This window comes from Homalodisca vitripennis, chromosome 5 (assembly GCF_021130785.1).
Source record: "Homalodisca vitripennis isolate AUS2020 chromosome 5, UT_GWSS_2.1, whole genome shotgun sequence".
NCBI lineage: Eukaryota > Metazoa > Arthropoda > Insecta > Hemiptera > Cicadellidae > Homalodisca > Homalodisca vitripennis.
This window is the reverse complement of record NC_060211.1, coordinates 86,982,866-87,007,570: the sequence shown is the minus strand read 5'-3', so window position 1 is coordinate 87,007,570 and position 24,705 is coordinate 86,982,866. Positions and strand designations below refer to the sequence as shown.

The window sequence follows — 24,705 nt, the reverse complement described above, 5'->3', positions numbered from 1 at the left end:
GCGGTAAATGATATCGCTAGCGCAGTGGTTAAACTTTTGCAGAAAATAAGTCCTCTTTATCCAGGAGCAAAAAACATTATCTGTTAAAGTGATAGTTGTGTGTCACAAAACCGAAACTCATTAATTTCTTCTGCTGTAGCATCTTTCCTTCAAGATAACGACAGAATTCAGTCCATCAATTTGAAATATTCTACACCTGGCCACTCCTGCATTCAGGAGGTAGACAATATACACTCAAATATAGAAAATGTTTTGGCTTTATCCGAGGTTTGGTCACTCCTATCTCTACTGAGAGTTCTTCTGTCAGCAAACAAAAGAAATCCATATCATGTCGTACAGATGATGGAAAACGACTTTTTTTATTTTCAAACAGTGGCCAAAAACATGGATTACAAGACTGTTCCATACACTAAAGTAACTCAGCTAAAATTTTATAAAAATAACTTATTTCATATCTTTTTTAAGTTGAGCCATGGTGAAAATGAATGGAATCACGCCGCAATCCTCAAAAAGAAACCAACAAGAAATGTGTCATCCTACGGGTTTCCGCATCAAATGGTAACAAAAACCAGGCCTTCTGTGTCAACTGATAAGGTTAATGACTTAAAAAGCATGTACAAGTGGATGCCTTCTGTCGATGTTGAATACTACAATGCGTTTTTTAAATGGAACTATAAAGAACTCAAAAGAAAAATATCATACAAACCCATAAGGTTCTATCTAAGTGTAAACATTTTTAAGAACACAAATATATACGAACTGTTTTGTAATTTTTGTATAAATAAAGTATATTATTTGTGCTAAATATGAGTTTATATTCCTATTCCATCCAGTTATAACCAGATATATTTAATTTGTATGGGGTAGAAAGAGGATGCAACATTAAAAATATATGGAATATATGTGTGGAATATATATATCTGGAGCAAAGAGTAGTTCTGGGTCTGTCACGAACATAACTCCAATAGGTACTTATGCCAATAGTTTAAAAGTGTACAAATATAATTTTATCCATTCCAATAAAGAATTCTATTACATTCTTTTACTTTAAACTCCAGATTCTCTAACGTATTTGACGAAAAATAGGAAGATTTTAGGTTAATTTCAAGAAATAATTAACAAAATGTAAAAAAAACAGTTATATACAATTACAGGTTTTCTCACCACAAAGAAAAACAATTGGATGCAACTGAGATCAAGAATGAAAAGAAATATTTGAGATCCTAAGATAAAATAAAATTATATCTATACTTAGGAACGAGATTAGGTATATACACATATGAATTATTCATACATACATTTTACTCTTTAAACGTTTTAAAATGAATACATAATATTTCATCTTGTACGTAAGACCGCAATTTACATTTTTTGCTCGATCTAGACCACCAACATTTCTTGTCACTGAAACAAATAAAACAACAATAAATTGTCTGTTTGTAGCCTCCAAAGTAATCGTTCAAGAATTTATACCCATTTTTGAAACAGAACATTTGTTTGGATAGTAACTTAATTTTACGTAAAAGTAATAAATTTTACTGTATATGATTAAATATTATGATAAAAATTTTAAATTCATCATGCAATTTTACTTATTACTTGTTTGAATATTATTTTTCAGTCTAGAGCATTCGAAAGGGCGTCATGTTTTCCAAATATGTATGGTAAATTTTAATCACTTAATAGAGGTGGATAACTATTGCATTTAAATAAGAACAAATTAAGGATGAATGCAATACGCACGCCAATTATTAAATATATCTACTATATAATAATAATGTATAATTGTCTAATAGAAAGATGTTATGAAGTTCATGACGGTCTACTGTACAATTGTAATAAAAGGATACTAACCAACTTAAATGTACTAACTTGTTATGAAGTTCATGATGGGGGGTTCCCCTGGTTTGTTTTGGTTTCAGGAATCTTCTGCATTGCGGCCTGAAACATGAGTAACGCCTTAAGTTATTTTATTTCTTAAACCAAGGAATCTCACAACAAAAGTTACTTTATTTATAATTCATATATCTCTACCATGCTCTTGCCATCTCCAGAGCAGCAGGACGAAGCGGAATAGTAACGGTTATAAGTTACAACAAACCTACAGGTAAGCTACAGTTTTCTTTCGCTGCCCTGTAGTATAGTTACGCGGGAAGAGTTTAATTTAATCTAACCACCACTGATAGTAAATTAATGTAAGTAATATTTATCAGTTATTTAGTACAGTCTAGGTTTGAAGGATCCCCAAGACAATTAAAAGGATGAAAAGAAACGTGGAAGGGCGATGTCCCAAAGTGAGGAATGCTTTAGTGAAGAATCTAAGAGAATCCCACAGTAAAGAATCTCATAGGGAAAGTGTCACTGTGAGAATTTTCTGACGAAGATCCGTAGAGAAGAACTTCATAGATCGGTGTCTCACTACAGAATAGCCGTAGGGTTCTCTCCTGTAAATGAATGTTACATATTTTTATAGGCATAAAATAATATGTTAAGCCAGTTAAAAGCAACAAAGGGAAACAAATGTACTGCCCGTTACCACCTATAGGAAAAAGTTTGTCGAGCCATTTGAATACAGCAAGGTTATGCCTATGTCATTTCAGGTTATAACTTAATTAATGTACGCAACTGTTGCAACACGTGGCAATGGAAAATACCGTCGACCTATTATTTTTTTCACATCATCATATTTCAATAATGAATCAAATATACGACTGTCATGTTAGATAAATAGTTAAGTTTGAGTACAATAGAAAGTAGTATTTGCATTTTTTTTTTTTTTAAAGATCCATACCATTTATATTTGATTCCTGCAGTCTATATTCTAATAATAAAAATAACTATAAAATCTTATAAAAAGCAAGAGAATGCTGCTAAGCTAGATAGATTCAACAGTAGTGCAGAATTCAATGGAACATTTATTTTCACAAAATCCATGTTTGAACAAAGGTGGAGAAGCCATATTTAATATTATCATTATGTTATCTACTGCATACCAACAACCATTTAGTTATTGTGCTGTCAAGCCCAACAATGCAAGGGTTAATAGAAACACCAATAGAACATTCGTGTTTGCATTTTTCTCTTTACTCTTAAAACACCCACACAATTTGAGTTTAATATTATTGTTTACGCAAAAAATAACATGGAAATGACTACACAACTAACATGATAATACTGAAATGGGACAAACATCAATATTATATAACTTTATTGTTTATGTTTCTACCCATCTAATTCGTAGCTCGGTAATATAAGACACATGCGAGCTATAAGAAGGTTGTAGCAAATAATATACTGTTCATGTTCAATATAAGGATATATTTTGACGACCTTATATTTGTATAAGGTGAAATATATCGCATTGTGGTATGTAAATGATCACAAGAATGCTGATATTTCAAATGATCTTTATAATAAGTACAACTCAAAAGAATAAGATAAGTATTAGAAATGGGCAATGCAGTGTAAGTTTTAAAGTTCGTACAGAAAAAAAACAATAAATTGTGATGATTTTAAAATACGTAGATACGAAAAAACTATATGTTTATGAATTAAAACTGTTTAAAATTTACAGTTTTACACTTTGAAATTAATTAATAATATTCTTAACGGTATGCGTAAGCCATTTAAAGGGCTTGTGCAAATTTGCTATTTGTATATGTCACATTTTCAACTCAACGTATAGATTAAACTATCCAATAACACAACGTAATAGTTCAGTAATACTAACAGTCCAATCTGACGTCATCCTTGGTACGCAAATGTTTATACAATGTACATAAAAATAATATATACAAAACAAGCGATAGTCGGTGAGATAGTTACCATACTTTGTTGGAGGACCTCGTTCTGGTTTCTGTTGTTTCTCATTTCATCAAGAGCATCGTTTTCGAGTTGCTGATACTGAATAACAACATCTTCTGCCGTTGGTGGATTTCCTGCGCTACATGCAGATGCAGCAAGGGTCCTGGCAGATGATGGCTGAATAGAAACAAATATATTTTTGGTAAGCACGCTGATTCATTGACAGATCTTTATAATCACAATTGCAGGGACGGTTTTGAAAATCTGCCGCCCATGGACTATCGTAACACCGCCGCCTTCTCCACAACTGATGTCCATCGTTTTGCCCACCCTTGACAATTTAATAGTCTCAGAGAAGATGTATCGTAAAACGCCTTAATATGCTGCAACCTGAAACGTTTTGGTTGCACACATTACTAAGCGGCAAACCTAAGAAACGGGAAGGATAAATATATCACAGAAGAGTATCAGAGATAGTACGATGATTAAACCCTGACAATAACAAAAATACCCAACATTTAAATCGAATTCACCTAAATGGCATCATTAAGAGAGGATTTGTACGGATTACAACTCAGCAAAATAGGCTATTTGGCATAGTAGCGTTGTCTACAAACCTATGAACTGTTATAAACCTCACAAAATTCCTGCAACACAACCCCCACATGTGCACTGTCTGTTATGTATTAAAGCTACATGAGAAGGCACCGTGGCCCTTGAATAGTGGTCGCCGCTGCTGTTCATAGTTTGTAACTTAACAAACAAACAAAACACATTTCACATACATTGGCAATTTTTTATATAAAATAACTTAATTCAATAATTACTTTGAATAAAAACAATTATATCCTGTCCAGTTACACTTTATGGTGAAACAAAGTGTAATTAATACACGTAACGTTTCTTGTAAATATATATATATATATATATATATATATATATATATATATATATTTCCTCACAGCCACGTCGTTTCACGTTGAACAGATTTCGGCATTGGATTCAATATCTTCCCATAGACTGATGTATAATCAAAGACCCAGTTCTACAAACATTAAATATTAATTTGTATTATATGATTTACAAAAAGCATCATTACAAATAATATATACAGTGTTATATGCTGACACCCGCTACCTTAAATGTGACCTACAGTGCTATGCAACATATTGTCTTGTATCAATAGCCAGCAAGGGGGTCCAAGAGGCCTGAACCCGCCCCCCCCCCAATTTTTAATCGTTTCAATTACTTTCTTAGTAAACGATTATTATTATTTAAATAATTCTGTATTACTGACATATACTGCTGAAAGATCGTTCTCGACACATATACGGGTCAAGAACTTTTTAAGGAACAAAATGAGGCCTTACTTTCTGTCTACTTTGGAAAAGTAACAGTGGTTTTGAAACCCTTTCCCCCAAATTCTTTTCCTGGCTACGTTCTTGCATGTAATAAATCACAGAAAAGGGCTATTTTAATCCTAGGAATATAACTAGAAGAGCCCGCCTTTTCAGCATAATATTCGGCTGTATATTAAACGTTTCCGTTTTGACTTATGATATAACTTTCGTTTGAGCTTTAAACTTTTAGTTTATATACATTTCCGAATTTCTCCTCTAAAATTTGCCGCCCTAGGCTATCGCCCTATAATCCCATATAGGGCTAGTAAGTAAGCTTATATATTCCACTATTCATTCAAAGCAACGTAGGATTAAATTCACAGTAGTAAAAAAGTTAACATTTTTTAACAATATTATAGTCTTCCACATACAATACGCGCAATAATTTATAGCCCATGCGCTAAAACCGTCAAAGCAACGTAAGAAATTAATGCCCGCATAATATTAAGTAGGCTACGACAACACTCTATTCAATAAGCCACATAGGTTGCAACTGAAGACACAGAATTCAAACACGACTCAATCTGTTTCTTTTCACATTCTGAAAGAGAGAAAGAGAGAGTGGAGACGATGAAGACGAGTGCTTTAAAGAAAGGGCACGAATATTGAATTGAACCCTGGTTGTAATTGGGTTAATATTAGCACGTTTAAAAGTTTGTAAATCGAAATACCTCATTGGACTAAGAGAACAATATATTATTTCCTCTTTATGAACAAGGAATATTCGCTAGGGTAACAATAACTATCTGTTAAACTTAAACTTGCTCCATTACTATTGGTTTTAGCGAAAACCGTCTGTACGTGATGTCATGAATGCATGTGTTGTACGGCTGATTACAATACCGATTACATTTTTTTTTTAATCTGTCTTTTATATTGATTCATTGTAGCATGCAACTGGAAGCAGAGAAATAAAGAAACCAGTTGTAAATGTTATATCAATTTTAAATGTGTGCACAGAAAATACTTTAGTTTTTATTCATAGGATTTAGTTCAAGAAGTTCACTATGCTAATATAGTACAGACAATATAAAATTTAAAAACCGTTGTAGTTTGACATAATGATTTAGATATTCATATAAGAATCGAATTATCTTTTAAGGAGTTTAGTTGTTAAATTTGGTTTTTAAATATGAATTATTGCTAATGCCTTAAAAAAAACAGTAAAATAAAAATATAATTAGCTACGGCAGAAATTTCCAACTCATTAATAATTGTATTGATAGTGTACAGATCCTATTCCAAGGGATTTTATCATTTTAGTTATAAAATGCAACATATAATAGGACATTAGCGTTCAAATTTCTCTTCATGGGAGTTTGTAGTACATTTAATTAAGCAAAGTTAGTATCATAATAAAGGTAACTATTTTAAAACATCAGAACTTCCTGAAATCCATTTATGAATATCACGTAGTTTTTGTTAATTATCTGCATTACATGAATATAAGTTCACCGATACTTATTTTGTAAGTTACCAAACATTCAAATTTATGTAACAATATTTTAACTTTTACTGTTCTAAATATGACATTATTTACCAGTTAACATCGATTTAATGGAAAATTATTACAACTAGAAAGGATAATAGGATTTCACACATTTACCTTAAGAATAGAATACCACTTTCGAGAATTGCAATTAAACCTCTTCCTCAGGTGTCAAATACACAAGGTTAAATATGCACAATATATTTAAAAAAAAAGTTTGGACGGAACGTGCCACATACTAAATTATTTAACAATATAAAAAGCTATAACAACAATACATGTAGTTTAGTTTATGGCAACTTATCCCGCATGTTTTAGTTCAAATATTTCGTACATTTATAACCTTATGCATTAGGGTTTTTGACACCTAATGAAGAGGGTAGATTTAAATCCTCGAAACTTAAGAATTCTATATTTATAATTTATATTTATGAAAAATGACAATCCTATTATCTTTACAAATGGGTGCATCGCTAATAACAAACTTGATGTAAAAAATTAATAATTTCCTAATTTTGTATACTTACAATCGCAGCCTGGTATTCTTCATATTCTTGGTCTAACGCATCAAGCTGAAACACAAGATATTTTTATTCCAATTCACGCGCGGGCACAACACACACACACACACACACACACACACACACACACACACACACACACACACACACACTTTGCCTATTGAAATAAAGAACTAAGAAAACATTCATTTGCTTTTATATTCTAGGAATTAACTTAAAAATGGCTTTAAAATTTGTATGAATTCAGTTGTTATGTTAATAGTGACATAGAAATTTGGAAAATCATTTAATTGTCTTACATTTATTATAATTGGGTACTTAAATTAAAGAATTAACTCATGAACCTGTTCAATATCTTTAAAATTGTATTGAAATTTATCTTTTATGGATGAAGCTTGTTTTAATTAAATTAAGTTCATAGAACTCTTCAATTTGGTATTTTTGTATTCAGCAACCAATGGCTTCTCCTTATTTTCGTGATATAAATAAAATTATTTTATGAGGATAATAATTAATTAATTTGTTAGAATCACAATCATAATTCATTCTACCAAAAATATTGATATATAAGACCAGTTACGGGATTTTACTTTCCGAAATTGTTCATAGTGTTACAGATAGTTTGTTTGTTCAAAATTGACTTTTTCAAATTTGATGGTTTACTAAATATTACGGTATGGGTATCTGGATAGTAAAACGGGTCATTATAAGTAGATGTCATATTTAATTCAATTTAATAACTGTTCTGGTAATTTTTTGTAGTCCAAAAAAGAAAGTGGTGTACTGTTTGGTTGTGTTTTTAAAGTTGCAACTAATTGGATGATGTTTTGGATTGTTAATTAGAAATTTCAAAATTTTTTACAGGATAGTATTTGTTAAATCTCTAAATGTATTGCTTAGTGAATTCTTTCAACGTAATTCGAGAGGTCTACAATATCATTACTGTATAACTCGTGTTCATAAACCTTATAAAATTGAAACTTTATAGATGAAACGTTCACTTATTTTGCACATATATATTATGTACAACACGGCCATAAAATTTTTAGAAATGTACAGTTTGCACATTATTATTTCTTATATTTCACCTATCGATGTGAGTATTAAAAATATAATTCAGTTTTGTTCAATAAAGCACTTAATACTTGCGTTTAGCTATAAATAAAATTTTGACGACCATTTTTACTCACCAAATCGCCCATTCGGTCGAGTTCTTGTTGTATCTAAAACATGTAAAAATGTATTAGTTTATTGAACGTTTAGGAACATAGATATATATATATATATATATATATATATATATATATATATATATATATATATATATACTCTAAACCTAATACTTTGTGTTTACGACGAGTTGTAAAGAAATACGGTAACAGAAATTTTACTTCACAATTCGCGAACTGACTGTACTCACTGTTGCCCTCTTAGCTGTTCAAAGTTCGTTACATATTTTAATGCCGGATAAAGCACATTTTTATTCTGAATTTCTTCCAACAACATCTAAGTCAAAATTATAAAAGCAGAATATACATTTTTCATTCCAAAACTTAACGCAACTAAACAAACATCTTTTAAATTTGGTTGATCAACAAGATGTGGTTCTTTTTAACAAATATACGAGTATCTATAAAATTATTACAGTTTACAACCATAACAAATTAGTCAAAGAAGCAAACAAAGTAGTATTTAAAAGGTAATTAATCACTACTAATCATATAAACTACACAATGTTTATTAATGGTAAAATGAGAGTACGTACCAAGTCACGAATAAGGTGTTAATAAAACTGTGAACATGCACACAACATGTACAACACAAAGAACAAATAATAAAACATATTATTGGCTGACCGTTACCGCAGCCTGTCACGCTTGGAGTTGAAAATATTTAATTTCTGTCCGTAAGATATCTAGGAAACGACTGACCTATAGACTGGAAATTGTACATGAAGGTTTTTCATTTCTGTATGAGGAACACTGAGTTATATTATGGTGCATGTCACTCCATGGCTGATTGGCTGAGCGTTAGCGGATATTTTTACATCCCTTTAATGGGTCAACATGATGTAAATGAGAAAATTGCACATTAATTAAATTTGTAAACAAACTCAGTATACTGATAAGAGATTTTAAGGTGTGACGGTGAGGGCTTGCAGATGTGTTTGGTGTGCAGATATAGTGCAAGAGAGATAGTGATAATCCCCAACTACAATTCCTCTACGTCAATTGTGTACATTATGTTCAAAATCTAACTTTCATATACACTTTCGTTTTAATTTGATTACAAGGAAAGGTAAACAATGAAAAAATCATCAAAATACACGTTTTAGACAAAAAATTCATAAGATTTTCTTTTACACAAAATGTTAATTTCATAAAATGTCTGTATTATACTGTTTGTAGAGGCAGAGTGGTTAATGCGCATGCGCAAACCAGGCGCCGCGCGCCGAGCACCATGGTCCGCATTCCAACACGTGTGCCCCGACTATCCCAATAGTCTACTATTTTACGGTGACTTGCAGTAAAGAATGTTATTATTTAAACACCGACTTGAAACCCACTTTAAAGAACGAAAATATGAATCTTTCTATCTCGAGAAAGATTTCATCTGTAGACGACATTTTGCATGCCACTTCATTTCTACTTCAGTTCTATGTGATGTTGCATTTCTAACCACAAAATTCGGTTGAGCTTCGTTGAAGCCTACCACTCAGTAGGCTAACACAAGTTTGTCTGCTGAAGGATGTAAACATTTCTTTGCAGTATGATTATCTGTCGTTCTATCATTAATAATATACGATATCCAGGTTAAGTGTTAGAGAGGGCTTCTTAGCCCTAACTTCGCCTGGTAAAATAAGACATTCTTTACTTTACTTTTTACTTTTATATACTTGAAACTTTTCATTGAAGCTCAACGAAGCCTTTTACGTGGTATGCCGTACTCATACCTTGTAATACATATAATACAATTTTCAAATGTCAAAAAACAGAGAAAATTATAGTTTATGCAAAATATGATATGACCATGACCGAATAAAGTGTAGGCTAAGGAAGATATTTAACTAAGGTTGGTAATATATTCTAATACTGAAACAATGATAAACAATGACAAAACCAGTGTTAAAAATTATGGAGCAATCATAGCTAGTTATTAAGTTCTGCTAAATTTTAATAAGCGATTCCACAATGCTAGTATTATTCTAGTACATATGTAAATATAAATTCTAATACGTAGGAGTGAGTAGTGTTATACTAATATTGTCACAATGAGATTTCGCATACTTACACTGCAATGAATCTGTGCTATTTGTTGTCTTGTTGTTAGCCCCTAAAACAAAATAAAATACATATATTTCAATCGTTATATTTTCTTATTAATTTTGTAATCAGAAAAATTACTTGAATATATTAGTATATAGTATACAGATATTAATAACGCACTCACTTCATATCTCTTTGCCTAAAGTCAAGAACACATCTTGAATCTTGAAACTTACCTTACGTATTGACTAACTACTAATATATTTAGTAAATGGCTACTGGTGCATAATATCTAGAGTATCATGCCTATATCAACGCTAGGATAGATAATTGGCCTTGACAGCCAAGCAGGAGTGTTTGTTCATTATATTATGCTCATTAATCATCGCACAGATATGATTAAAGTGTATTCATCCTTTACAAAACACCACCATTATAATTCCATATAATATATTGTAAGGACTAATATTCCAAATTACATCAAATATCATCCTTTCTCCAATTGTTGTTATAGGTTAAAGCACTTTTTTTTAGTTTTTTTTATGAGTACTAGCTTATATTTGTACAACTCAAAAATGCATAACCACATTTGAAACAATATACGCTGCTAATATTTCCAAACGAACGTTAAGTAGTTACTAATTGATTAAAGTTGATTACGGTACGTTAAGTTTGATTTAATAATATACTCTTACTTGCGGATTTTGAACTGGAAGATGAGCCATAGTTTAGTATACCTGAAACATTAATAACACAAATTTTTGAACTTAAAATATAATAAAACCTTACTTTAACAGATTTTAAGTAACATACCCCTACTTACACGATCTTGTTGTGGTATTGTCAATGAGTGAGTTGTGTTTTACTCACAAATTGTACCCTCGCACTCACTAATCACATTCCCTCTCACTTTTTATGTCACATTATTTTTTCAATATTGTCCATGCAAAGAAGTGTTGGCTGTGATATTTTAATAGACCATTCAAATTAATACGTAGGGTGTTTATATTATTTACAAATTTCTTAGACGTTTGGCTTAACATAATAGTACTTTTAGTATGTCAAATGTCATGATAACTCTGAGAATACATATTTGTATTCGTCAGTTGATTAAATGTTTATCGGATTACTGTACTTATTTTAAGATGTAGCGAAAATTGGCACTATATTTCTAGCACCGGTGCTTCAGCCATGTGTGCGTTTAAAAAAAGGTGTACATGTGTAGTTATTACAATATATTTCTAGTTTACACACATCAGTATTGTTATACTAAGAATATTATGGACTCACAGATCTTAATTGATTTTACATAAAATGTTTAAAATCAGTGTTTATCTCAAATTAACTTCAAAGCAACCTCAAATGCACTGTATTTACGCATCATCAGTTGGAAGTGCTAGGATTTTATATTTATTGAAATATCGTGCTTTTTATATTATAAGTGATTATACAGTAACAAAACAGTTACTTAAGAATGTTATAACTTTAAATAGGATACGTTTTGATCCTATGGCACTAATCTGATTTACGTAAATTAATTTCTATTGGCATTGCTTTAGAAAGTTGTGCGTTTTGTAGTCAAGTCTTAAATTCGCACTTTCTAGTTGATTTTTAATACAATTTTGACTGTGGGTGAAAAAGATTGTTTTGTAATCTAACTATATGAAGGTGGAATGTTATTGTAGTTTAAAATCATGATGCAATTAAATCATACAACTAGCAATAATCACATAATTTTCTAATGTAAATTTATATTTTGTGCGAGATCTTTCGAAATCATCAATTTCATCTTCAGGCGACTTTACAAATAAAATATATACATGCTTGAAATCATTGATTTTGAAAGTTCTCACACCAGATATAAATGTACATTAGTTCATTGTATTATTATTGCTAGTTGTATTGAATTTTAGAAAATCCAATCACTGCAAGGTTCTCTATAAAATTGTTTGTAATAAACAATTTTGAATTTGGATTTCAATGAACGTTTTCGCAATGCATTGTTGATGGCAAACTTATCACTAGTAGGTATATTAAACTATTATATTAAGTATTTTAGAAGTAATACTTAACTTTTCTCACTGGAATTTAAAACTGATGTGCAAGAAATAGTGGCCAATTTTACATTTAATAATAAAAGAACAACAAAAATAAACAAATGTATACCACAGTGGAACACATGATTAAATCGGACTTGTAGCTGCAAGGAGAATATTATATTAAGCATATAATATAGTTCTTGGTATAGCTAAATACACTTTTACAGTTTAAATATTATGAAAACATACTAATTAATTTATCTACTCGCTTTATCAGTCCTATAAATGTAACTATGAATCATTAACAATTTATAAAGTGTTTTTGGGGCTGTTATTATGGTCTAAACCTGTTTCCGTGGGAGCTCTAATCCGGGATTGTCAAGAGTAATAAATAATATTGTTCCGACTATTCACCGCTCAAATGTGGCCTTTCGATTTAAACTCAAACGATTTTTAGGTGAGACCTCAGGTTCCATTGATCAAGCAAAGTATTCAAAATCTCTAAATTAAAGGTCAGGAACCTTTAGAACTCCAACAAAACTCAGGATACAGTACCGTTTCCAAGAAATCTAGTACTTATGGCCACACAGATTATTCCTCGAGAGGTCTGATCGCTACAGGAGAAGAAAAAAGACGAAATCACCATCCACATCAGAGTATGTCTTTGTTTAACCAAATATCGATGGATTACAACGTTTCTAGTAATACAACTATCAGAGTATTTCCTCTCTCGCTACCCTCCACCGTCAGGTAGGAGTCTCAGCGCCGTTACTAGCTACCGACAAGTAGCTTATCGTACACGTTACGGCGCCTTTACGTTACTATTCACACTGGCCGTTCTGCCAGCTAGTCAACAGTATCCTACGAAAACTTCAACTCTAAATAAATTATTTTCTTGACAAATAAAAAATGTTATATGTTCCTTTCACCTACTAACAACTGAAGTTACTTGCGGATGTTAGTTTAGCTCTAATTTACTTTCTGCTCTGAGCAGCAACTTAAATCTGACACTGTCACAGACTAGTTGAATCTACTGGAATCCGGACTCAGCGTTTGAAGAGATACAAGGGCGAGGAAGTCCAAAGCGAACTCATCGAAACAAAAAGAAAAATCGTTTTAACATCAAAGACATTCAGAATAAGACAGGGATATGTCTTGTTTCACAGCAGCCATCCAGAGTAATCCAGATGAAGAAGTGTTTTTATTGCCTTATCAGATGCACAATATACTGCACTTCGATGTTGTATACGCGATCCCAAAGCACGATGAGGCAACCGAGTTTTCTACATACAATGTAGGTGTATTGAGAGGTTTGAATAATGCAAATATTGAATTTAGCTCCATCTCATCTTACGCTTAGTGCAGCACCTGCAATTTGACATTGCAACATACTTGACACCTAAAATCTATAGTCCATGTCTGAAGAGATTAAAAAATACTAGGAGACGAAGAAGTTGGTATAGTGCATGTTGTGTAAGAAAATTAATGGGTTTTTTTATTTCAAAGCAACTTGACTCAAAAAGTTTACAAAGTTATTGGTGATTCAACGCACTATACAGAAACCGTTGTGTATCAAATTAAATGCCAAAGATGTCCAAAATATTGCATGGGGTCTGTAACAAACAATCTCAAAATAAGAATTACAGGTCACAGCATAGTAAAATAAAGATGAACTATAAACCGTAAAAGTTAGGCTTTTAATTAAAAAATGAACATGGACAATAATTGTGGACAAAATGATAAATTGTAAAGAATACTTAACATTACATCTTTAAAACACATGGTTAGAATTCATCTCATTTACCCACGCTCAATTTATTGGTAGAACAGCCTTGCAAACTAACTGGTACCCTCGCTCACGCTGTTGGCTATGTTTTATTGTTAGAAAGGTTTTTAGTGCATCAGACGATAACGCAAAAGTATTGCAGAAGGCGAGACTGTGAATTTTATCAGAGAACGGGGAATCCACTTAAAGTAAAAAAGCAAGAACATGTTTGAGTGAGGCTCGGTCTTTGTAATCAGGAAGGTATAAAGTACAGGTTTCATTCTCTCTGGGCCAGGTTTTATATTTCTGTATGTCACACGATGTACAAGAATACATACAGTTTCTTTGAAAAATGCAGACTTTGATTCATTTAATTACTAGATCATACTTTTTGGCGCGTTACATTAATTTGAAAAATGTCTTATAATGGTCAGATTGGGTTTTACCACAGACTGTAATGTCATCGAGGTAAAAACAGAAATTTTTTTGATGTGTTCTTCGTTAATAATAGAGCTTATTACGCGTTGAACACAAGTAACACTATTTTATCATACGGGAAGGAATTCCGGTAAACTCATAGAGTTTCCACAAATTTGAAAAAATGTAAACTTACTCTCCTACAAAGAAATAGTGATCTGATGATAAGTCAAGTAATATTCAAAACACGAGTCAAGAAATAGGAAGCTTGTAAATCATTAGTAAACAAGCATTTTAAATTTTATGGACTAGAGTATCGATGTTTGGTATAAAATAAGCGTCTAACAAGGTGAATTTAGTTATTGTTTGGGAATAGTTCATAACCATCCTTTTCTTTTAATTTGTATTTTTAATAATCATTTTTTTCACGCGATGGAGTTCTACAATGACTCATTCGGATCGTAGGTAGGTCATTCCTGAATTCACGATCTTGGAATCATCCAGGAAAATGGATTTTGATCGAATTACAATAAGCCTGCAATCTGGCGTAAGGTTAGAAAACGACGAATGTGGTGTAACTGAAGCTGGTGTGGGATTTAAATTTTTAAGAGAGCTAAGTTTGACACAAAAAATAATTTATATATTCTTGCGCTCTTTCAGAATATCGTGGCCAATTAGTATGTCTGCTCATAATTCTTTTAATACAACTTAACTTTGGGGGTAGTGAAAATTTGATAGCTTCATATCTGCGTTAACAAGCCTGGAAGTTAGACAAGTGGATGCCATTGAGACTTTAGGGTGGATTTTCATTTATTTAAACAAAAACTTAATAATGTCATAAGAATATTCTATTTTTTGAAAAATGTTTGTGATAAAAAGCTCTTAAGAATGTTATATTTTTCCCTAGTTAACAGTAGACTGGAATATGCAATTTCGTGTTGGGGAGGGACGTACATCTCAAATTTAGAAACTTTAATTACTACGCAGAAGCACTTTATAAGAATAATTATGAATAAAACGAAAACTGAATCATCATATCCATTGTTTTTATGCTTGAATATACTACCTTTAAGATACTTGTTTTTTATTTAAAGTCCTAAAAATTTTCTTTATGAGAAGCCAAAACTATAAGCCTACAAATGAATATAAATTAAAGCTACGAAACGCAAACGATTTATTAGTACCAAAACCTTTTAATACCTTTTTTACAAAGACATTTTTCTATATGGCACCAAGAATGTTCAATCTGTTACCACAAACAATCAGAAATGAAAATTCGTTAAATGTATTTTTAAAAAATCTTAAAAAATGGCTTCTATCATTTGTAGATATTGAACCAATATTATTTAAGTTTGATACTTAAATGGTTGCGTAATGAAAGTTTTATTTGTTTATCCTCCTCATCTATTTTTATTGAAAATGTATTTATTTATGCAAAGACAAACATTTATTTATGCTTACTCTCCTTAGTTATATTAATTTTGTAATTGTATTTTTTGACTTGTGTAATTGTATATATAGGCTCTTATAAATTATCTGAAATTATTTATAGTATTTCTAGCTAAGCGGAAAGTAATTATGATTTCAATTGGTGATTGTAAACTTGTATAATATATTGAATGTTTATTGTATTTGCTTGAGTTGCTGCTATATTTTTTTTTCAGTTAATTGAAAGTGTGTAAAATTCTCCAATCAGGCATGCCTGGGAGATTATATCTTTATTTCTCAGCTTTACCCTATTGTGTGCATGTTGTATTCATATGGTATAAGAATTATATTGTATTGCATGCAATTTTGAAGAAAATAAAGATTATATTATTATAAAAAAAAAAAAAAAAAAAAAAATGTTGTTATCTAAATTGCAAGTTAGCGTGACTGTAAGAACTACCTGTGCGATAAGACTGGTACTGAAATGTTGTTTAAGTAAACGTCAACCAGGGCTTTGCGTAGGGAAACAGGAGATCTTGATTTCAAAGTGGATCCTATTATTGAGGAAGCAATAGAGCTTTTATGATTAGGTTTACATTTACAGACTTTTGAATAATGTCCAGTATTTCCACACCGGTTACAAGTGGCGTCTTTTGTAGGAAATTCTGTTTCTAGAGTAAGGTTTGCATCCATAATAATAATAATTCAAGTCAGAAGAGGTTGGATGAATCCTTTTATGAGAAACTGCAGTGAAATTTTGATCTTCAGAGGAATGCTGATCTAGGATGGTATCAAGCTGTTCAGGAGGAGTGGTGGTAGTGGCTAAGTTAGCAGAGAGTGAGTGTTCGACACGACTCTAGAGAGAAAGTCTGTTTTGTTATTATCACTAAGGCCTAAAGTTTGATTTTCTGAAAATATTTAACTTATGCGTGTTGAAGGCCATTTATAAGTTAGTCTTTGCTCAGGGTTTGCAAGGAGGTCAAATATTTTGTGATGGACTCACTATTTTGCTGTCGTCGAATTGCTAACTGGTGAATAAGCAAACACCTCACTTTTAGGAACATAAAGCTGGCCAAGAACAGTTAGAGCCTGTTGAAAAGTAGTGTTTTTATCTTATTTGTTCGTAAAAATCAGCTGAAACATTATATCCAAGATTTTTATCCGGTTAGTGCCAGGCGTGAATTCGATGAGGTCTAAAAATTAAGAAAATTCTTTCTCCAATATTTTCAATAATTTTTACCGTTAGATGAGTTGTGACCAATTTCTAAACATTTTAGTTTAATGTATTTATCGATTACGAAATAAAATTGAATACCGTAATTACAATATTGTGGTAAAATAAAGAAACTATAAACTGTAAAAGTTAGGCTGTTAATAACTTAAAACATGGTCATGGAAAATAATTGTGAACCATTGAATATAAAATAAAAATAACTCTAAATAAAATTAACAAAGATAAACAATAGGTGTCAGTCATTTCATTTTCTGTCTCATTTTTCGTATGTGTTGATTTAATTAAACATTAATTTTTAAACTTTGTGTTTGTTACATTATTGTTTGTTACATTTTACATTATTGTTTTTGAAATTAAATTGTTTAACAGTTTTAGATATAAAGGTCGCGTATTTGATATCCATTTAAGGAAGTTAATGTATATAAAATCTAAACAAAGCAGGTTTTCGAGACCGAATTTTGCATATTTTGACTGATATCTAAGAAATAGGTGGTCGTCTTACAGGTGTATAACGTATTTAATAAAAATGTTCAGTTCATTTTACATAAATCCAATAAATTTAACAACTATTACTATCTTTACGCCATAAAAACATCTGTTTCGCTTTATTTTGGTTATTACGTAGCTCGCTAACAAAGCGTTTCCGGACATATGTGTTTATATGAACTTTTTTCATTATTTTGATGAGAGGAAACCAACGAACTATACTAGTTCGTTGGAGGAAACCCCCTGAGAAGTTTTGTTTTATATATATATATATATAGAATTGTGTTTTAAGTAGATGGAGGTTAATAAATTTTAATTTTACTTCAAATCAGTCGTTAAAGTACTTAGTCTGAAAATTATATATATATTAGAATAATAAATTGTAAACTAAAACCCTTTTTAAATTTTTTTATTTCAGACACGTGTTTCGGTATAAACCATCTTCAGTGTGAACATTAACCTCTAACTAAATAATAAACAAAACAAATAAATATACATTAAAGAACGTTATTCTTATACAGTTTACACGTCACTAATAAGACGGTGAATTAACTTTACTAATCATTCGAGTTCTGGTTGCTGAAGTGCTTGCATAGTTCGATTATTATAGGTTAAACTTCTGCTCATACTTACCAGCCATACCAAGTTTTTCCTACCAGTATTACTAATACGTAACATAGTGAGTATTGGTAATTGTAATAACACCCTGTACTAACCCTCCAACTTTTATTCTCACATATTATTCAAATACATTTTCATACAAATTTCAATAGTTCATAACGAAATCTGTTCAGGCTGGACCTGTCATGTCGACGGGTTCAGCCACTGACGCTCAATTTGAGCGACATGGAGACAAATCAGGCGATTGCATCCCATAATAACCAGTGAACATAACTACACTTTACAAAATGACAATGAAAATAAAAAGAAAATTTATAGAACTTGAAAAAAGAAAACAATGACAACTCAAAAACTTCTGTTGATCACAACATGCAACAACACAAAAAACCACATATACAACGACTCTATAAACCTGAAAATACTGGACCCTTTGAGATTATTGTACAAGACAAGAAAAGAAATAAAAATGAATCCATTTACCATTGGCAAAATACTAAAACAGCACTACACGGATATTGAACACATCTCACGTGCAGGTAAAAACTTATCCATTGTGTGTACTAACTTTACGGCAGCAAATAACCTAGTTAACTCGCAACATCTATTAGAATATAATGTATTTGTACCCTCCATTAGAGTTCATACCATAGGTGTAGTGTACGCTGAACCGGAGGTAAAGTGAACAGGAAATAATGCAAGAGGCATCATCAAACTATCCCATCATACATGCTGAGAGGATCAAACGACGAGTTAATGAACAACTCATTAACACTCATTTTATTAAAATATTACATTTGAATCTGAGAAACTTCCTAACCATGTACATTTGAATTTTGTTCGCATGAAGGTAGACCCTTACATGATTCGTGTAAAACAATGTTATAGATGTTTTGCATATGGACACGTGGCAAGTTCCCCTTGCAATAGAGATAGAATCTGTAGGGACTGTGCAGGCCCTTTCCATACAGAGCCATGTCAAACACCTCGTAAATGTATACATTGCGGTGCACAACACAGCAGCAATTCTAAATTCTGCCCGAATACGTACGACAAAAAAATATAAAAGACAGAATGAGTATCATGAAGGAAAGCTATCACATTTCCTCACAATTTTTTTCCCATCACCTACAAAAAAACAGGTAAAATATACAAAAAAAGTTTATCCTATACACAGGCCGCTCAACTGGACCTAGCTGATGATGAATCCTACCCATGCTTGCCATCCTCCCAAAGCCTCTACTCCAAGTAGCCAGATAACTGTAAGAAACAAATACACACCTCTGTTGTCAATCAGAGAACCAAACCACCTGCAACTACCAACCCCTGCTAGAGAATTTAAGGTCAATACACCTAACAGTATTAGGCCTAATAGGATTAATGTCATGCATACGCCTAGATCTACGGTTGATAGATCAAAACAAACCTCCACCAAGCCGCGGTTCAGATAGACAGACTCAGCGCACAAGAAAGATCACATCTTTCATCACTCCTGAAAACAAAACTCCGAGGAAATAAGAGGTAAGCTTAATTCAAGCACAATAACAAATCTTAAACAAGTTGATGAAATTATAGTAAGTTTTATGAACAGTGATTCAACTGTTCAAACAAAGACGTGCTCATTAACTAAACAAAACCAAACCTAACTTAGGAAAAAACTCATCAAATAGTAAACAACACTCGATTAAATCGCCAGATAAAAAATGGCAGTAAGTAAACTTAACGTAATACAATGGAACGCTAGATCTCTTAAGCCTAAATGGCCAGAGATAATGCAAATGTTTGCAAAAAAAGAAATACACATTGGTGTTATACAAGAGACCTGGTTACAAAAGGATGATATTCTATCCGATAATAATTACACAATATGCCATCTTGATAGATTGGATGGATATGGTGGCACTGCTTTTATTATTCACAATACAATCTCCTACAACATCATTTTAGAACATAATGATAGCACAACCCAACTTCAGGCTATACAGGTGAATAATTACAATAGGCCTATTAATATTTATAATATATACTGTACTAATAAGAAGATAAACAATAATCTCTGGCACAATCAACTCTTCAGTAAGGACACAGGTTATACCTTGCTGTGTGTGGTGATTTTAATGCTCACCACCCATACTGGAATGCCACGCAAGCAAACAACAGGGGATGTAGAATATTCAATGAATACAACCAATCTCAATTCATACTATTAAATAATAATAAACACACCACTGTACCAACTATGTACCATCAGGCATCCACCATTGACCTCACCTTCGCCACTCCCAACCTTCATGCTTTTGCTAGAAGAATGGGTGGTAAGTAATGATCCATTAGGAAGCAACCATCTACCAATTTTATGAAATTTAATACTTGCCCTATTAGTTATAACTATGACATTAATTCCATGTGTGTAAAACTAAGCAATAAAAGGAACTTCAAAAAGGGCTGACTGGGCGCTATATACAGAAACTGTAGAAAAACAGGTAAACGAACTACCAGCTATACCACTAGATGTACATGGGATGAAAATTAACTCAATATCATAGAGTTAGCAGCTGACAAAGCAATACCAAGGTATAATATATCAACAGAGCAGGTTTTACACCAAAAAATTGGTGGAATAAGAAAATGCTCTCAAGCTGTTGCCCTTAGACGGTTAGCTTTTTAAAAAGTTTAAAAAATAACATGACAGCAGTTAATTATCAATATTATCAAACCACACAATTGAAAGCCAGGGAAAATTATCAGGAAAGCCAAAAAGGAAGGATGGGAAAAATTGTGTCAGGAAATAAGTAGTAAAAATAATTCCTCATTTGCTTGGAAAAATAGTTAAAAGACTAAAATCTTATACAAACGTAAGTACACCATCCATATTAGCAGGACCAAAACTTATGTGAAAAATTTATGTGTCACATAGTCCCAGATCATGTACCAATGGAACATGAAGTAAGAGGTAGCTCTAGCAATAACTCTTCCGAAAACTCTGAAAAAATAGAAAATAGTTTTAGTATTAAGGAATTGAATGTAGCAATAGAATCTAAAAGGAAAGATACTGCACCAGGTTTGGACGAAATATCCTACAGTATGTTACGCCACCTACCAAATAATGCACGACTATACTTACTGACAATATTCAACAATATTTGGAATGGAATCACTGATCTACCAAGTAAGTGGAAACAATTTAAAATTATAGCACTTCTCAAAAAAGATAAAGACAAACAATTGGAAACTTCATATAGGCCTATAGCATTAATACCATGTGTTTTAAAACTGCTCAATACTATGATTAAAAAATAGATTGGAATGGTACATTGAAAAGTCAAACATCTTACCTAGTACTCAATATGGGTTCAGAAAAAAAATAGGATGCAATGATTACTTGATAAATTTTGTAGCAGATATTCAAACTTCACTAACCTTCAATGAAACAACTATTGCAACCTCACTAGACTTATCCAATGCATATGATACAGTTTTTATACCAGAGTTGATAAACAAGTTGAAGTACTACAACATTCCATCAAAGTTTGTGACTTATATTAACTCATGGCTCATAAACAGACAAATGACTCTCATTAGTCCTAAGTTTATCATAACTAGGTATACTAATAGAGGATTGCCCCAAGGCAGTGTGCTCAGTCCTTTTTTGTTTGCAACTATATATAGCGCACATAAATGTTCATATACCAAACCTTGTAAAATCACTTCAATTTGCAGATGATATAATGATTTATTCATCTGGAAAACTTGTAGAAAACAGTAACAATCAAATGTTCAAAAAGCACTAAGCAGAATCCAAAGGAACTTCAACCAACTTCACTTGGAGTTTAACGCTACTAAAAGCAAGGTAATAATATTCTCACGCAAGCAAAACACTAACGTCGAAAGACAGTTAATAATTAATGACCAAGTGATTCCTACTGTAAATTGCATTAAGCTCTTAGGTATACTTATAGATAATAAGTTAAACTTTAAGAATCACATCAACAATACTTCCTTAAAATGCCAGAAAGATATAGGAATTATAAAATCCATTGTATGTGGTTCAAAGGGCGCAACACCAGAGTTTGCAGTGAATATTTATAAAAGTTTGATAAGAAGTAAGTTAGACTATGGATCATTTTTGTTTGGTCATGTCTGTAACAAAGAATTGAAGAAACTAGATGCAATACAAAACCAAGCTTTAAGAATATCATTAGGGGCATTTAAGACCACTCCAATCATTGCTCTACAAACTGAAGCTAACATACTACCATTAAATATCAGAAGATCAATACTTACAGATAAGTTAGTTTATAAAATATTATCAGAACAATGTCATCCTGCATACAGAAGTCTCATGTTTCTCAACATGCTAACTGAATGTAGACCATATTGGAGAAGGAAGACTAAAACCATTGTATTTACACTCCCTTACAAAAATCAATTCTTTTGACCCAAACTTATCACTTAAAGAAAGCTGTAAAAACCTTCTGGGACTTTAAACAACCTATATTAACAATGGACAATGAAATAAAATTTGTCTTCACACTCGAATATCCAAAAAAGGTAAGCAACAACACACTATTGTAAAACAACGTTTTCTCGAAGTAACCTCAGAGAAAATATACAAACAATCGCTAAAAATAATATTACAGATGGATCAAAAAACCGAGAATGGTGCTGGTGCAGCGTTCTACATTCCAGAATTTGATATCAGAGGTAAATTCTCCCTGCAAGAAGGGAATATCCAGCTACTCAGCTGAGCTTATAGCCATATTGCAAGCAACCCTTCACACTCGTCACCATCAGACAAAAAAGACATCATAATATTCTCCGATTCACAAGCAGCCATAACAGCACTGAGTAACGTATACAACTACTCCAAAGGGGAAGGTATTCCGGTGAGTATCATCCATAATGTAATAGACAGTGGCAAGAACGTCACTTTTCACTGGGTTCCAGCACACGTAGGTATTTATCATAACGAATATATAGATAACCTAGCAAAACAAGCCATAGCAGACGGCACAAAATTTGTTCAATATTTACATCCCAACATCTGACTTCAAAGCCTATCAACAAAGGCAGTATGCCAGTAGCATATAAGCAGGTATGCCAACGTACACCAAAAGCGGCATGGTACAAAGAAATAGAAAAGTACGACAGGCCATAGCCCTTGGTTCATCATGACAAACTTCAAAAGGTGGGAGATAGTCAATGTAATTAGAATGAGATTTGGACATGCTCGGGTCAATACAAAGTTGTTTGACATCAAAACAATATTTCACACCACTTTGTTTAAGTTGTACCCTCGCTGAACGAGAATCCCTTGACCACGTTATTCTACGATGCCCAGCCTACGATTTTTGCGAGAGACCTGCGCTTTAAGATATTAAATAATCTACTTAGATCACATAATATGAATTTGATTGATATATTAAAACTTCATAACATAGAAATATACAAGGAACTCAACCAATTCTTAAAACAAATAAAAAAAAAACACATATAGCTTCAAAGACAGTACACCAACATATATGTCTTCCTGGATATATGTCTCCCTGGAAAAATAAATATTCAATGAAAATCGAAAATCCATAGTAACACAAAATAACATATGTATGGCAGAAGTTTAACCCCCAGAGAACCACGAGGCGTCATGGGAATTCACCCGAGCCTGTTTAATTAAACGAAGAGAAAAAAAAAAAATAAAAAAAAATAAAAAAAAAAAAAAATAAATATACACCTGTCGACTATTTAAACAGATGTTCAATTTATATGACACAGTTGTAATTTTGATTAGTATTCTGTGTTTAATATTTTTTCAAAGATAGGATTTGTTTGATTTGTTTCTTCTTTCGTGTTTAATTTTTCTCCTTTCCTTTCAATGTCCAAAATTTCCATGTTCTTCAATACTTTTGTAGTTATGTCCAGTTTCTAATAAATGTTCAGCGAAATTTGATTTTATTGTAGACATGTTATTCGTTTTCAAAGCTTGTATATGTTCTTTAAGGGGAGGCGGTAAGGTAAAAATTTAATAAAAATTTTTTTTTTTTTTTTATTTTATTTTGAAGAGAATTTATTTCTGAACAATTTGATATATAACACATTGCTATTAAAATATGTTATCCATTTGAAAAAAAATCTGAAACAAATATGCATACCTAGAAAAGTTTTACATTACAATATTTCGCGCTGTCACACTGTGTATTTATACAACCAGTCTTTTTCTTTTGTTTGCTATTTCTTGTCC

At 31.9% G+C, this 24,705-nt stretch overlaps 1 protein-coding gene across 2 annotated transcripts; it reads right to left on the bottom strand.

The window, feature by feature from the left end:
• Nucleotides 1–1,280: 1,280 nt before the first annotated feature.
• On the bottom strand, nucleotides 1,281–12,659 carry LOC124363879. 2 transcript variants are annotated; one of them, XM_046819152.1, is made up of 8 exons: nucleotides 12,553–12,659; nucleotides 11,176–11,217; nucleotides 10,506–10,547; nucleotides 8,405–8,437; nucleotides 7,221–7,265; nucleotides 3,826–3,981; nucleotides 1,855–1,941; nucleotides 1,281–1,404 (listed from the first exon to the last, which is right to left on the bottom strand). In XM_046819152.1, the coding sequence occupies exons 2-7, from the start codon at nucleotides 11,203–11,205 to the stop codon at nucleotides 1,885–1,887; spliced, it is 363 nt and encodes a 120-aa protein (XP_046675108.1). In that variant the 5' UTR covers nucleotides 11,206–11,217; nucleotides 12,553–12,659; the 3' UTR covers nucleotides 1,281–1,404; nucleotides 1,855–1,884. The 2 variants fall into 2 exon arrangements, with proteins under 2 accessions (XP_046675108.1, XP_046675107.1); XM_046819151.1 differs by having other exon boundaries at nucleotides 1,873–1,941; nucleotides 12,554–12,655.
• Between the last annotated feature and the right edge of the window lie 12,046 nt (nucleotides 12,660–24,705).

Bases quoted from the DNA above. Each gene is read 5' to 3' on its own strand.
- LOC124363879 (XM_046819152.1), bottom strand. From the start codon at position 11,205: ATGGCTCATCTTCCAGTTCAAAATCCGCAA. The intron at 8,438-10,505 runs GTAAGTATGCGA...TACATGTTTTAG, and splicing joins TAGCACAGATTCATTGCAGT to ATACAACAAGAACTCGACCG. The intron at 7,266-8,404 runs GTGAGTAAAAAT...CTTGTGTTTCAG, and splicing joins TCGACCGAATGGGCGATTTG to CTTGATGCGTTAGACCAAGA.